Genomic DNA, 15,685 nt, shown 5'->3' on the forward strand with positions numbered 1-15,685 from the left:
ACTGCTAAAATAAAAGCAATCAATTGGCAATTCCGCCCCCACAACCAATTTGTCCATGTTCTATGTATTATGATATTTACATATAATGATCACTAAATTGGGAGAAAGTATGGGGGAAGCATTTGTGCTAGGTAGTCTTAATACACTGCTATTTTTAGTCGAGAACTCTGCTACCATTTTGGTATAACAACAACAACTTATTTATAACCCACCCATCTGGCTGGGTTTCCCCAGCCACTCTGAGTGGCTTCCAACAAAATATTAAAATACAGTACTGTAGTCTGTCAAACATTAAAAGCTTCCCTAAACAGGGTTGCCTTCAGATGTCTTCTAAAAGTCTGGTAGTTGTTGTTCTTTGACATCTGGTGGGAGGGCGTTCCACAGTGCGGTGCTACTACCAAGAAGGCCCTCTCCTGGTTCCCTGTAACTTGGTTTCTCACAGTGAGGGAACCGCTAGAAGGCCCTCGGTGCTGGACCTCAGTGTCCAGGCAGAACGATGAGGGGTGGAGACGCTCCTTCAGGTATACTGGACCGAGGACGTTTAGGGCTTTAAAGGTCAGCACAAACACTTTGAATTGTGCCCAGAAACGTACTGGGAGCCAATGTAGGTCTTTCAAGATGGGTGTTATGTGGTCTCAGAGGCCGCTTCCAGTCACAAGCCTAGCTGCCGCGTTCTGGATTAGTTGTAGTTTCCGGGTCACCTTCAAAGGTAGCCCCATGTAGAGAACATTGTAGTAGTCTAAGCGGGAGACAACTAGAGCATGCACCACTCTGGCGAGACAGTCTGCGAGCAGGTAGGGTCTCAGTCTGCATACCAGATGGAGCTGGTAGACAGCGGCCGTGGACACAGAATTGACCTGTGCCTCCATGGACAGCTGTGAGTCCAAAATGACTCCCAGGCTGTGCACTTGCTCCTTCAGGGGCACAGTTACCCCATTCAGGACCAGGGAGTCCTTCACACCTGCCTGCCTACTGTCCCCCCAAAACAGTACTTCTGTCTTGTCAGGATTCAATCTCAATCTGTTAGCTGCCATCCATCCTCCAACCGCCTCCAGACAGGACCTTCACCCCCTTCACTGGTTCTGATTTGAAAGAGAGGTAGAGCTGGGTATCATCCGCATATTGATGGACACCCAGCCCAAACCCCCTGATGATCTCTCCCAGCGGTTGGTTAGCTTAAGAGATTTGGAAGAGGGAGTCCAAATAGTGCATAGAAGAAGGAAAGCTGGCAAGCAAAAAAGATTTTAGACCAATTCAATAGGGCAGAAAGCTAGAAGCCAGGATGTGGAGAGTTGCAGAGGAATCAGACTCTGAGGCAGAGTTGTCGTCAGGTTTGAGGAGGCCCTGGACCAGGTGAATTCATCCCCCCCAGCCTGGTGTCCCCCCCCCTTTTCTGTTTTGCCTTCCCTCCATTTTTATCTTAAATACAAGTGAGGGTTGCTTCACTGTCACCAACACCTCTGCCCCCTGCCTACTCTTCCCCTCGCTTACTTTTTTTCCTGTGAGGATAAATCACTGAATCCAGATCACATCTACCTGAGAGTTCTCAAAGAACTCAAATGTGAAACTGCTGATTTGAATCAATGGACACTTATCCAGATGGACTGCATTGCATGACACGTGGTTGAATTAGATGACCTTTCAGGTCCCTTCCAACTTTACAATTCTATCAGTCTATGAATGTTCAAAGTTGAGTCCCTCAGGGACCTGCACTTTTTAACTTGTTCATAAGCAATTTTAGAGTTAAGGGAGGTGAGGTGGCCAAGTTTGCTGATGACACTAAACTGTTTGGGGTTGGTAAAGCTAAGAGAGATTGTGAAGAGCTGCAAAAGGACCTATCCAAACGTGAGTGAACGGGCGGTAAAATGACAAATGCAATTCAGTTTAGACAAGTGTAAAGTGACGCAAACTGGGGCAAAAAAAATTAATCATCTTCATTTCACATATATGCTCATGAGCAGTGAACTGGTGGTGAACAATCCCATGGGGTGGTAGTAGATAGCTCCATGAAAATGTCGACTCCGTGTACTGCAGCTGTGAAGAAGGCAAATGCCATGCTAGGGATCATTAGGAAACTGAAATGGAAATGGCCGATATCATAATGCTCCCATACAAAACTATGGGAAAACCACGTCTGGAATACTGCGTCTGGTTGCCTCACCTCAAAAAGGATATTGTAGAGTTGGAAAAGGTTCAGAAAAGGGCAACCAGAATGATCGAGGGAATGGAGAAACTCACATTTGAGGAAAAGTGGCCACAGCATTGTGGAAAGGCTTTTCAGTTTAGGGAAAAGATGAATAAGAGGCAACATTTAAAAGGGTATAAAATTATACATGGTTTGGAGAAAGTAGGTAAAGTTTTTCTCCCTTGTGGATATCCAGTGAAGCAGAATGTTGGAAGGTTCAGGACAGGCAAAAGAAAATACTTATTCATGAAGCGCCTAGTTAAACTTGGAATTTGCTCCCACAAAAGGCACTGATGCCCACCAACCTAGATGGCCTTCAAAGAGGATTAGGCAACATTCATCCTGCATTTGTTCTGATTTGCTTGTGGGGTGTTTACACATCTTCCCTTTAACCATTTGTTCATTCCACACTTTTCAATGCATTTCCTAACCACAAAAAGTCAATTTCCTTTTAAAAGTGGAATTGTTGCACTAGGTAACAGAGCACTTAAATTGTGCAAACTTAACTTTTCTGGTAGGCATTTGAATCCCTCAAGCACAAAAAAACCTGACAATCCTGGAGGTGCCCCCAAGTCATGAAGAAAGCCAGCTATTGATAGCAATCAGCACATCTTTGTGAAGATACACAACAAAAGGCCTACTAAAGCAGTTTCCAGCTCCACTGATTTTCTCCTGCACAACTTTCCTTCAGCGATAGTATCAGTGCTTCTGTTTTATTCTGGTGGGTTTTTGACATCACCATTAGCCCAGAGGCATTAGGATTTGTGATGTATAAGATGGACTATTGCTTCTCAAGGATGCACCAACACTTATGCATTCCTAAGATTATGGTGTAGCCACCTAGAAAGAGCACATGTCTTCATTCCATTGCTGCCTGCACCCAATGCATTGGAGGTTGTCAACTGAGGACACCCTGGATTCATCTTCAGGGCTGAGAAAGAACATGGGAGATGAGTCAAGATATATTGTGCCTCAGCCACAAAAAAGCTTTATCTGCACTTTGAATTGTGCTCAAAATGTATACGGGAAGCCAATGCAGATGCTGGAGCAATGATGTAATACGATCCAAGCTGAAGCTTCCAAGGGCCTTCAAGAGCAGCCTGATAGTGGCCTCCAGGCGATGAGTGGAGGACATCACCACAAGGTGTCCCATGTGGGACAAATAAAACAACAAACATGCATTTTTTCACCTTTCTCATGGGAGAAAAGTGCTCCTGCCCTGTGCTGGAACCTGGAATTCCAGGGGAAGAGCTACAGCTCAGTAAAGGGAAAGGTCTTAGGTTTAATCCCTGGCATTTCCAGGTTGTGCTGGGACAAACTCCCTGTCTGAAACCCTAGTCAGATGCTGCCAGTCAGTGTCGTCAGTACTGAGCTATATGGACAGTTTCCTATGCTTAGGAGTGCTCTGCTATGAGGTTGAGTGGCAGGGAGAAACTTTCCTCCTTCAAAATCACATGTCCAAACTGTCACCAGACCACCTTTCCTTACTTCTGTCTTGCTTGCACTCAGCTCCAGAGTACCTAGAACCATAGAATTGTAGAGTTTGAAGGAACCCTCAGTGACTCTAGTCCAAGCCCCCTGCAATGCAGAAATATGCAGCTGTCCCATACGGGAATCAGACTTGTAACCTTGCAATCTCCATTCTGAGGCTTTGGCTACTACCCAGAGCTGTGAGTAGTGGAAGCACGAGTGACTCCAAGCCCTTCTGCAAGAATGTCTCTGAAGTGAGAATGAATGCATTTCTTCTGCCCGGGTTCCGTGCAGCTCAGGCAACGCTCTGCAGAGATGCGAATGGCCGATTTGGGTGATTTTTAAAAAAAGTTATTATTTTTAAATGCATACTTTGATCTCTCTCGGAACTCGCCCCCCTCCTTCCCCACACATCTAAAACTGCTTTCGGTAAGTCCAAAGGTCCCTCAAGAGGAGCTCCGCACACAACCCCCCCCCCCCCCGCTGTAGCAATGCCCCGGCGTGCTCTTTTTTTTTTGCAATGTCACCGGGAGGAGAATGCAGGTGCAACTCCGGGCAAGCGCTGCACGTGATCCCCGAGCGGCGCTCCGCCGTCGCCGAGGGTCCCGTGTGTGTGTGTGGGGGGGGGGCGCAGTTCCGACCACCTTTCCTTTCCCCCCAAACACCCCGTCGGTCGAAGCAGCCTCGTTCCCCAACTTCAGCAGTTTTCCCTCGCACGTGCGAGGCCGTTCAAAAGAAAAAGAAAAAACCGCCCTCTTCCATTTTAGGTGGCGCGTCGGCGGCCCCCCCTCCCCCCGCATCCGCCAACCCACCTCAGCCCGTTTCCTGAGCCGCTGGTAAGTCTCCCCAGGAAGAACGTTGATGGACCCAAACTTTCCGGCCCGCGCGCGGCTCCAGAAGCCCGCCTTTTTTTTTTTTTGGCGCGCGCGAAAACGAGCGTCGCTCGCCGGTTCCCCCTCAGGCGCCTGAGGCCGAGCGGGCCGGGCGCTTCCCCCCCCCCTCCTCCTCCTCCCCACCTTCCCGCCGCCCCACCCGGGGCAGCCCGAGCCAGGCTGGCGGGGGCGGCGGCGAGTGCGTGTGGCGCGGCCAAAGGCAAGCTGCCGCCGCTGCCGTTTCTCCTCCTCCTCCTCCTCCTCCACCACCGTCGCCTCCTCGTCGTCGTCCTCCGGCGCCGCAGGAGCTCGGCGGGGCCGCCAGGCTGCGCTCTCGGGCCGGCTGCGAGCCTGGCTGCGTCCCCGGGCTGCCGGGGCTCCGGAGCGCCAGAGCCTCCCGGGGAGCAGGCGGTGGTGCGAGAGCGGGCGGGCGGTCCCGGGACAGCGGCGGCGGCGGCGGCAGCTGCTGCAGCGGGAGGAGCCGGAGCGGCTCGCTGCTGCAGCGGGAGCCGCCCCGGCTCGGAGCTCCGCTTGGCCGGGCTGCGGAGCGGCGAGGCACCTGGAGCCCCTCGGGGGGCGCCCGCTAGGAGAGCTGCCTGCCAGCCGAGGAAGCGCCGTCGGCCGCTGACCGAGGTGCCCTCGCCAGCTGCTCTCTCCGCGCCCGGCATGACTTGCAAGGGCTCGTCGGGCTGGGGGCTTTGGGTGGCCCCTTTGGCGGCGCTGCTGTCTCTGAGAGGTAAGCGGGGGTGCCTGGACGGGGCGGGCGGGGGGGGGGGGTTGAAGAAAAGCATGCAGCCTCCTTCCTTCGTCCCTTCCCTGCGCCAGATTCGAACTCGCAACTTTGGTGCTGCGGGGGTCGGGCGGAGCGGCGGCGTCAGGAGCCCCAGCCCAGGAGCCGGGCGCTTCTCGGGGAAGGCGGCTTTTTTATTTTGCTGAACCAAGCAAGTTGCTGTAAAGTCCCGGAGAGTGCGGAGTAAGTGTGCGAGGAGGGTTTCGTCCTCCTTACCAGTGCCGCCTTAAGCGCCTCGATGCTTTTGCAGAATAATCAGAACCGCTCCCCTTGCCTTGCCTGTTTCTCCTCTGCAGAGCGTTGAAAGGGAGAATAATGTATACGGATTTTAAAAGGGGTTTTGTGTGTGTGTGTTTGTGTGTGTGTGTGAGAGAGAGAGAGAGAGAGAGAGAGAGAGAGAGAGAGAGAGTCCGCTCTGATCCAGCGACCTTTCAAGGGACTGTAGCTGTAGAAGTGGTTTTATTATAAGGAGCTGGGAAAGCCGTTACTTTCTCCTGTAATGTTTCTCTTCTTCTCTTTTTGTGATGCAGAAGTATAAAGGTTGGCTGAGAGCTTATTTCCACCCGGCGTGGATAGGGTGTGTTTTCTGTTTCGTTTTAAGAAGCGTGTTGGGCTGGTTGTTTATGTACAAAATAGTGTTTTTTGTGAAACACACACAGTCAAAATAACAGTATTTAATATTAAAGCGTAGTTTTACTGTGTCTCTTTTTTCGAAGGGGGGGTTATGATCCAGAGGTCCACTATCCCAGCTGTATAGAACATGCAGTAATCTTTAAAAACCAAGCAATGCTCCCCACAGCCTTAGTCACTTCATTATTCTACAGTACAGATACTTCATTTTTAGTGCTACCTTCTTAATGCTGGACTTCACTGTGGTGAAGTTCCTTTAATTTTCAAGGTATTGACTTGAACACTGGTTCTTCTGAAAGCATGCGGGGAAGTTTGTTTTAGGAGAACTTTCTTGTTCAGAAGGACAGGAGCACTGAAAAGTGTATAAAGCCCTCTCAGGCAGCCCAAACCAACATGCTATAGAATTTAAGTTCACTTGGGGTTATTCTCAAATAAGACTGCAGCCCAGGATACCTGCATTTGATCTGATTTAATAGTTTATCCAGATTATTTACTGCTTTTATGCTAATTGTTTCTGTTTTAATACAACAAAATAGTCTTTGAAACACACATTCAAAAACAGTTTTTATACGATAGTAGAGTAACTATTTCTGTGTAATCTGTTTCAACTGTAAGTACTTGGATATTATAATCCTAGTGTCTTAAAACTTAAAAAAATAAGTTTTGGTCTGTTAATTATGGGTAGCAATTCTTGTATTCTGATGAGATAGAAAAGATTAAGTGTCTCTGACCGTTTGTTCTATTTTTTTTTAACACAGTTGAAGTCATTGGGGTCAGAAATGTGAACCATGAATACCTCACTAAGATGTGCTAACAGATTTCTTTTAGCAATATTAACATTTGTGTGTGACAAAACGATGCGTTTCACTTTGGATAGGAAGTATCATTTCCATAGAGTTGAACTGTGCATGGATTAAACTCTAAACATACTTGGAAGCAACTAAATGATTCGAATGGGAGTTTCTTGCAGGTGATCATGCTTAGGGTCAGAGTGTGATACTTACTGTTGTGCAGTTTACAAATGCAGGGAAGAACTGGGAGTCACAGAGTTACCTACATTTCAGCACTATCTCATGCCAACTGTTTACTGATGGGAGTTAAGAATTGTTTGTTTTTCTTTTTAGAACTTTACAGGAATGCAGGGATCAGTTTTGCTATTGTGCTGGTTTGACTACATGCAACTATTAAGTAAGAGTCGCCATGCTCATAGTTATGTGTGAAGTGCTGAACTTTTACCACTCCTTGATACTTTTAGTGATTTAAAAGGAAGAGACGCATCTTACTGTGGTGTAGTTTTTCAAATCACATTGTGGGTATTTTAGTAAGCAAGGTATTTGTGACTCCTCTTCTTCTTCTCCTCTCCTCTTCTTCTTGGATTATGTGATTTGGTTACCACAGCGTGTGGTGCGTTGGCAGGGGACTGTTGTGCTGCTGAAGCTTGAGAGTGAAGGACTGAGACCCCTGCTGCTATGATCCAGATGCAGAACTCCACCAGCTGCACTGCAATTGGTTTTGTGCCTTTGCCAATGCTCCCTTAATTCGGGTCTGCAGCACTCCCTTGTGCTTGTTATCAGTTTTGGGATTTCCTTAAACAGTTGTGCTTGGTTTTACAGCCTTGGAAAAAGTGTGTCTAATGTTGAACCTCTGCTGAGCTTTCCTGGCTGTACACGCACTATACATTTAAAACATATTCTAAACACATTATTTCCCTCAAATAATTCTGGGCACTGTAGTTGGTTAAGCATTATCGGGATTGTAATCCTGCTTGCAGTAAACTACATTGTCCAGAATTATTTGTGGGAATGAATGTGTTTTAAATGTGCTTTAAATGTATATAGTGTGTACACAGCCCCTAGTCTTGGCATGCAGTGTGTATAATGCTTCATTGCCACCCATTTCACCCCATTTTGTCCCCCTTGCTATTTGAGCACCCTTAGCTGTTCAGTCCTTGCAAGTGCTGCATGTATTTGTCAGCCCAAGGCTTGTTCTGAAATTGGACAGAATGATAAGTGAGTTGGTCCACAACAGCCTTGTATTTAAGCACTTGCCTGGGAGCCATAGGTGATGAGACATGAAAGGCCACTGTCAGAACTGGATTGGCTGCTTCACTCCCATTATTTCACTTCCTTCCTGGTGCCCAACTATGTTTGTGATGTGGCTGGCAGTGTTAGGGTTGGTAGTGCCCCTCCTCATTCCACAGATTAGCCCCAGTAAATAAAGTGAAATTTCAATTTTCAATTATGTTCAGTCTGTAAGGAGGCTAGTAACTTTCATAGACTTATTTATTTGGCTGGTTGGCCTATGACTCTTCAGCATCCGTTGAGTCCATTGAAAAATGGTTTTAGAAGAGCCAAGGGTAGCTCCAGAGACACCCTTCATTTGTTGGACTGCCGCTGTCTTTCAACTTCAGTTAGCATAGCCAAGTGGTCATTTATGATTAGAGTTGTAGTCCCAACACCAGTTGAAGTGCACTGTGTTGGCTACCCCTGACTCTTAGGAAATGTGTGGGTGGTTGTCTGCAGTACTGCATGCTCTTTCCTAATTTTCCAAGCATTAGAAACAACTCTTCTGTCGCCACAGGATTTATCCCTCTGTAGACCAGTGAAAGGTAGGCCTTTCTGTAGAAACAGAAGAATTGTGCTCAAACTACCATGCATGATTAGTGTGACGTCCTCATAAGCCCCAATTTAGGACCTGAAATTTTTTATCCACTTCCCACATAATGGGTGGTGGTGTGAAGGGGATGGCCATTCTCTTGTTTTCACTTTTTTTGGTAAATGGGCTAGGGAGCACTCTAATTTGGCTTTGTACTGTAGAAGGACACTTTCCCATAATGGCATAAAAAATAATAATCCTGAAATGATGGAGCAGTGAGGCCAGTGGAAAGGACGTGTAAGGTTATGTGTGCTTTAGACTTTTTAAATATCAGCACTGGAAGTGGAGTTTTAACACTGGGGTTGCACAGAATATGCACAGCTACCTTCAGCACACATTGTTCTTCAAAGCCAAGAATTACTTGTAAGGAAGGAAAGATGTGTCACTCATCCCAGACCCTGTGGGATAAGTACAGCTTAAGATCCAGTCCAGCATCCTCTTCTCACAACCAAGTAGGGGTTTCCATAGGCATGAAAGCAATACTCATCTCCCATTCATGATCCCCAGCAGCTTGTATTCAGAGGCATACTGCCTCTGATACATGAGCTGATAAATATAATTATAATTATTTATGAATTTATGAATCACCTTTTGCATGTGTCTCAAGGTGCTTTATAGATAGAACATAAAAACAACTGATCATAGTTTTAAAACAGTACCCCAAACAACAAAAAATAGGTGTTCGTTTTATATTTTTTTTTAAACCCAAGGCAAATAAATTTTTTCATCCCGCTAGAAGAGCTTGTTGAAACAACAAAATTCTTCAGTATTCTCCAGAAAAGAACAGACAGTGGACATGTGTTGTATCTAAACAGGAATGCTGTTCCAACAAGGGGGCAGCCACCCTGAAAGCCCTGCTCCAAGTTACTGTGGAACAGGCTTCTGATATTTTTGGAAGTTGGAGGCAAAACTCTGGTTCAGAATGCAGTTAACTACTGGATATATAAGGGATAAGGTGGTATTTCAAGTAACCTAGCCCTGAACTTTATATGTAAGTACCAAAACCTTAAGCTTAGCCCATTGATGGATTGGTAGTCAGTGCAAATCGTGAAAACAAGGTGCTATATAGTGAAGGTAGTTTGCTGCCAGCAGCAGCCTAGCCACCACATTCTGCACTAGTTGCAGCCTCTTGACCAACCTCAAGGGTAATCATCATGACTGGTAGCCATTTCCTTATGAATTTGTCTAAAATTCATAATTTAAGGCTATCCAGGTTTGGTGACCATCAGTAATAACTTGTTTGAAGGCATTGATTGCACAGGGCAACTACAGTACCAGTGACTTAGCTATTTGAGCAGCGGAACATGCAACAGTTTCCCTAGGTACGAAGCACAGTTCATTCGCTGGTGGGAAATTCAGTGTGCCCAGAAGGGCATCCTTTAAAGAAGACTGCTGGACACAGGGCAGTAAATGGACAACAACTGTGTACTAAACTGTTGTACTAAAAGTATATTGTACAGAAGGAGCAACAGCAGGGAGGGAAGTACTGTACTGCTCCCAGTACACCATGGAACAGAATTTTCTTGTTTCTTGTAGGAAGGGAAGTTACCCAAAGCTTCCTGACAAGAGCTGTAGACTGTCATGGATCTATTTATGAACTAGAGAAGAGCAAAGGCTGAATGACAGAAGGGAAGCACTGTTAAATATGGTGAGAATCAGAACAGTTTTCATCTTGACATTGGAAGGCTTACATGGTGTACCAGAGCCTCGAAGTGCTGCAGGTCTTACTCAAATAGATGGGACTTGGCATTGATTTCAGGATTGCATTGTCCATTGGTTGGTATTTGTACCATCTATTTTAAAAGGAAGCAGCATTTCCCTCTTCACTTGTATCAAAGCCTTTTCAACAGTTATTCATCACAGTGCAGCAAAACAGATTTATACTTCCTTTTGTCTGTGTAAGCCACTCTCTCAATGCCTATATCAGTAGCAAAAATAATTACATGTTCTCAGTTTTTTTTGTCCAAGATTTTCTAATTATAAACCAATGCATTCAGAATGACGGCAGAATCAGCATGCCAGATCTAGGCTTCTGATGCATCTGTAGAGACTATTTAGATCTGTTCTCTGTTAAGCAATGATAGTTTGGACAAATGGACACAATTGCTTGGAGAGTATGACACCATCTAGCTTTTAACAAATGTATGTACTGAGTAGTTAATGTATGGACTTAAAAAAAAAATCTCCTTTGCCTCTTCCAGAGGGGTGGATGTGGGAAGCAGACATAAAAAAAAAACCTCCATTCAAATACCATATCAGCTTTTTTTGTAATAAGCTTATTTTTGAAACAAACATTATTTATTTACTCATAGTATATGCTTGATATACATAGCAGTGACATATGCTTTCAAAAGATATACAGTACAGTCCACGTGAAATGTTTCTGAGCAGGCCTCCCAGTGATCTTTATTTTCTCTGTTCACCTGTGGTTCTTTCTGCTGTGAATATCCCACCAAGGTTGTTCCCAGCCCTTACACCATCTCCCATTCTACAAAAAAAGTATGAAACTTGTTAGTTGTGGTTTGCGCGCTATGGCCTATTGAACCTACTGGGAATAAAATGACAAAAATTGACTTTGAATGGTCGATGACCCTTTTCTGTGGCACTTAATACCATTTTTATACCTTATTTTGAAAGGGACCACAATTAGCTTTGTTTTGATACCAAAACAAACCCAATTGGTTGAAAAATAAGCGAAACAGGAGGTTTTTTCAAAACTGACACAGAAATTGCATTAGCCTAAATCGCGTGAAAATCAAAATTAAAAAAAAATTCTCCTGAGCCAAATTTTGGACCAAAAAAAATCTTTAAAAAATAATTTGAGGTTATCTCATAGGTATCTACACATAAACTTTTTTTTGAAGAAAATCTGAGTCGTGAGAGCACATGACACCAGGAGATTTGATGTGGAATGATCCATATGTGAGAACTTGTTCAACATTGTGACTTTAATCTGGGATAGTGTTGAGTTGCAATTGACTAGTCTTGTTGGGTGATCAGCTATGTCTACACTGAAAGCCGCAATGTAGGAATGACAGCCTTTAATTTACTTTATGTATTGGCTGAGACATGAGGCCAGCCAAAACGTACTATGCATTGTCTGAGCTATAGAGTATTCCATCTCCCTTGCATTGCCTAATTCCTCACTGATTGGCAGAAAAGGTGATTACATTGTGCCCCAGTCCCTTTAGTGGTATAGAGTACAAATGTTCAAATCTTTGTAACACAGGGTACTGTTTGCAAGGTCTCTTGGAGGAGAGGTAAAATAGCTTGCATCCATATTATGCAACAGAAGTAGGGGTACTCAGCAGTTCGGGCTTGCAGTAGAATGAGTAGATGGCATATTCTTGGCTCCATGGTCCAAGTCTTAATCACTAGAGAACATTTTACATCTTATGGCAAATAAGCAATATTCCCCCTGGTACCCCTTAGGGGATATTTAGCCACTTTTTCTGGTGACTCATCTATTTGTCAGGATGCTACTATTATACTTTTTAAAATACAGTATTCAAGAGTGCTTGTAAACAGTTTCTTTCAAGGAGAATTGCACACACAACATATTTGGAGTTCATCGGAGTGATAAGCTAGCTTTCTTTGCTTTTAAATGCCTGCTCATGCCTTTGAAGAGCAATAAAGTTGTTGCGTTTGACATTTCTGTTGTCATTGTTGCTCCAAAGTATTTACGTACAGTGGAACCTGCTTACAACCATAATCTGTTCCGGAGGTCCGGTCATTACTAGAAATGTCCATAAGTAGAGGTACACTTTTCCATAGAAAGTAATGGAAAAGTGAATTGATCCGTTTTAGACAATGAAAAACACCCCCTAAAAAAGCAATTTAACACAGATTTTACTGTCTAACGAGACCATAGATCCATAAAACAAAGGCAATAATCAATGTACTGTACTATAAAATAAATAAGACAGTATTGTAGATGAAAAAAATTAACATTTTTTTTTCTTACGTGCACTGTGGGTGGGTGGGCTTACCTGGCTATAAGCTGGGGGTGGGGCAAGGGTCAATAAAGAGCTGATTCAGTTTGGCCAGGGTCACTTTTTTTTTCTTGCCAGGCCAGGTTCTTCTCTGGACTTTCTCGGGTTAGTTCCTTGGCGGGGTTTGGGGTTGCAGTGCGCCCTGCTGTGCCTCTTGCAGACGGCACCTCGTCCACAACTTTGAAGGTGGGATGGGGGCCCTCTCCCTGGCAGCAGAGGCCTCAGAGCTGCTCTGCAGCCGGCCGGGTGAGCTCCGGGCTGCTGGCAAGGCCTCTGTTCGTATCTAGCGGAAAGTTCATAAGTCAAAGCATCTACTGAAGGTCGTAACTGGAATTGTACGTAAGTAGAGCCGTACATAAGTCGAGGTTCCACTGTAGTAATTTGCTTTTGTAAATTGGAAAGTGGTAAATGTTTTCTTGAGAGCTCGTTTATAGGTAAGAACTATATATGAGTGAATGAACATAGCTGGTGTGGTTCAGTGTGGGCATCACCACTGGTGCTCATCATTGTGGCAATCTGAAAATGGGAACATCATGTTCTTCCTTTCTGAGAAATACAGTTTCTTAGTTCTGTGCCAAAGACTATTGTTTTCTCATGATGTTTTACTTTCAGTCAGTAGAGTTGTCTACTGTGCTATTAAACACAATTTATGTTAAATACCTCAGAGCTGCTGGTGATCTCTCATATCTACTTTAGCTTTATATATTCCCCCCATGAAAATGTGATAGTACAAGCAAGCTGACCATTCTGTGGTGACCAGTGTAACATTTATAAGCTTCTTTACATAATATTTTGTGTTTCAGCTAATAGTATTGAGCATCAATTACCATTAAACAGTTGGTTAGCTGCCTTGATCTTTCCTACAAAAATTATCAAGTAGTAGTTTAAATACTTCCTTTTTATTGTGTATTGAAATATGTAACTAATGTAACATTCTTGCAACCTCAATAACTTTTCTTGGATTTTGTTGAGCGGGGAAAGGCATGTGCTTTTGTAACAAATGTAACACACTCAAGCAGCATAGGTTTTACTGTCTGAATCTGATTTTGCTCCTAACATCATCCATTAGTTCAGTTGGTTATAAAGTGTAGCGGGTTTGATCCCCATACAGGCCACCTGCATATTCCTGCATTGCAAGGGAATGGACTAGATGACCCTTGTGGTTCCTTCCAACTCCACAATTCTATGATTCTATAAAATTTATTGTCAGCAAAACTGTAAGTACACTAAAGGCTCATTAGCTTGTTCTCTGTTTTCTTGGAGAGGTCTTTAACTGCACTTTAGGGAAAAAATCAGAGAAATTCTGGGTCATCTTGTATGTGACACTTCTTGCATGTGGTTGTTTTACTCACTTGTAAAATGCCATTTTGAAAAACAGTTGCCAATTAATGAAACGTGGGAAAATTATCTTTGAAATTATATAGAACATGTTAACTACATATGAAAATGAAAACTGAGTCTATAGGTTGACATTTCTATGGAACTACCCAATACGACTTGATTAAAAAGGCTCCCCAAGCAGTGTTCAAATAAAATTATAGATAAAACACAACTAATACCTATAAATCAACTAAAAAGAATATACATAAAACTGTAATTAAAAACAAAGATAAAATATAGGTATTAAAGTGTGTGTGTGTGTGTGTGTGTGTGTGTGTGTGTGTGTATGTGTGTGTGTGTGTGTGTGTGTACATGTTGAAAGGAATTTTGGGCTAGAATTGAAGACATGGGTGCGTGTGCTATGTGTTTGTTTCGGGAACTCTTGAACACTGCTATTTCTTTAATATATTTTATTATTTATACCCCCTTACAGCATATAGAAAAAATGGTAAAACATCAGACATTAACTATTTCTCGATATAGAGCTGCCTTCAGGTGTCTTCTAAAAGTCAGAAAGTTGTTTATTTCCTTGATATCTGATGGGAGGGCGATAGTTGTTTATTTCCTAGACATCCGATGGGAGGACGTTCCACAGGGCAGGTGATACTACCGAGAAGGCACTCTGTTTGGTTCCCTGTAACCTCATTTCTTCAGTGAGGGAACCACCAGAAGGCCATTGGAGCTGGATCTCAGTGTCCGGATTGAAAATGGGGATGGAGACGCTCCTTCACGTATACCGGGCCGAGGTTGTTTAGGACTTTAAAGGTCAGCACCAATGCCTTGAGTTGTGCTCGGAAATGTACTGAGAGCCAATGTAGGTCTCTTAGGACCAGTGTTATATGGTCTTGGTGGCCATTGCCAGTCACCAATCTAGCTGCCGCATTCTGGATTAGTTCTAGTTTCTGAGTTACCACATAGAGTGCATTGCAGTAGACTAAGCGGGAGATAGCAGGAGCTTGCACCACTCTGGTGAGACAGTCCGTGGGCAGGTAGGGTCTCAGCCTGCATACCAGATGCAGCTGGTAGACAGCTGCCCTGGACACAGAGTAGTGTAATATGTATCCTAAAAATAAATAAATACTTAGGTTCTTGCTTTAAGCATTCATTTTCATTGGTCATTGACTTTTCAATGTTGAGAGCAATTTAAATCCTTTTAAAATAATGGACAAAATGAAGAGATATTCTGAGCCCATCTAAATATGAAGCAGTGCAATACTGGACATACATACACAGAAGCAAGCCACATTGAATTTGGTGGTGCTTACTCCTAGGTAGGATTGCATCCTATATCGGGAGAAAACGTCTCTGCCCCATCCCCATTACTTCTGATTTTTTTCCTGTTGCTTTTCCTTTTATGTTCATATTTCTGACAATATATTATTTTTTCTACTCTTGCTGCTATGGCACTGCACAGATTTGGTAGTAAATAGTCCATGATAAGGTAAAGACTTGCCTTGAGTGGCTCAAAAGCAGTGAAGTTTGTATCTTTCAGTTCTAACTTCTGCATACTTTTGACTTTGACTTTCTTCCTGTAATATTTCAGTGAGATTGCATAGGAGTGGAAAGATAAACATGTGCCAAAATCTTTGCAACATCAGATCCTTTGTGTGTGTTAAACTTCTTCAAATTGTCATTACCATACACATTTGATTTAATCTGCCTTCGTGTTGCCTGGATCCCTTGCTTTGTTAAATCAACATTTCCATAAAGG

The 15,685-nt window shown here is 44.0% G+C and overlaps 1 protein-coding gene across 1 annotated transcript in view; it reads left to right on the forward strand.

The window, feature by feature from the left end:
- Positions 1 to 5,070: 5,070 nt before the first annotated feature.
- The window catches only part of IGSF11 (immunoglobulin superfamily member 11), a 167,228-nt gene continuing 156,613 nt past the window's right edge, over positions 5,071 to 15,685 (forward strand). Inside the window, exon 1 of the mRNA XM_079973922.1 lies at positions 5,071 to 5,263. Within this exon, the coding sequence (XP_079830048.1) occupies positions 5,194 to 5,263 (70 nt within the window). The 5' untranslated portion in view covers positions 5,071 to 5,193. The remainder of the gene's footprint in view (positions 5,264 to 15,685) is intronic.

Source organism: Podarcis cretensis (genome assembly GCF_951804945.1).
Source record: "Podarcis cretensis genome assembly, chromosome: 4".
NCBI classification, from domain to species: domain Eukaryota; kingdom Metazoa; phylum Chordata; class Lepidosauria; order Squamata; family Lacertidae; genus Podarcis; species Podarcis cretensis.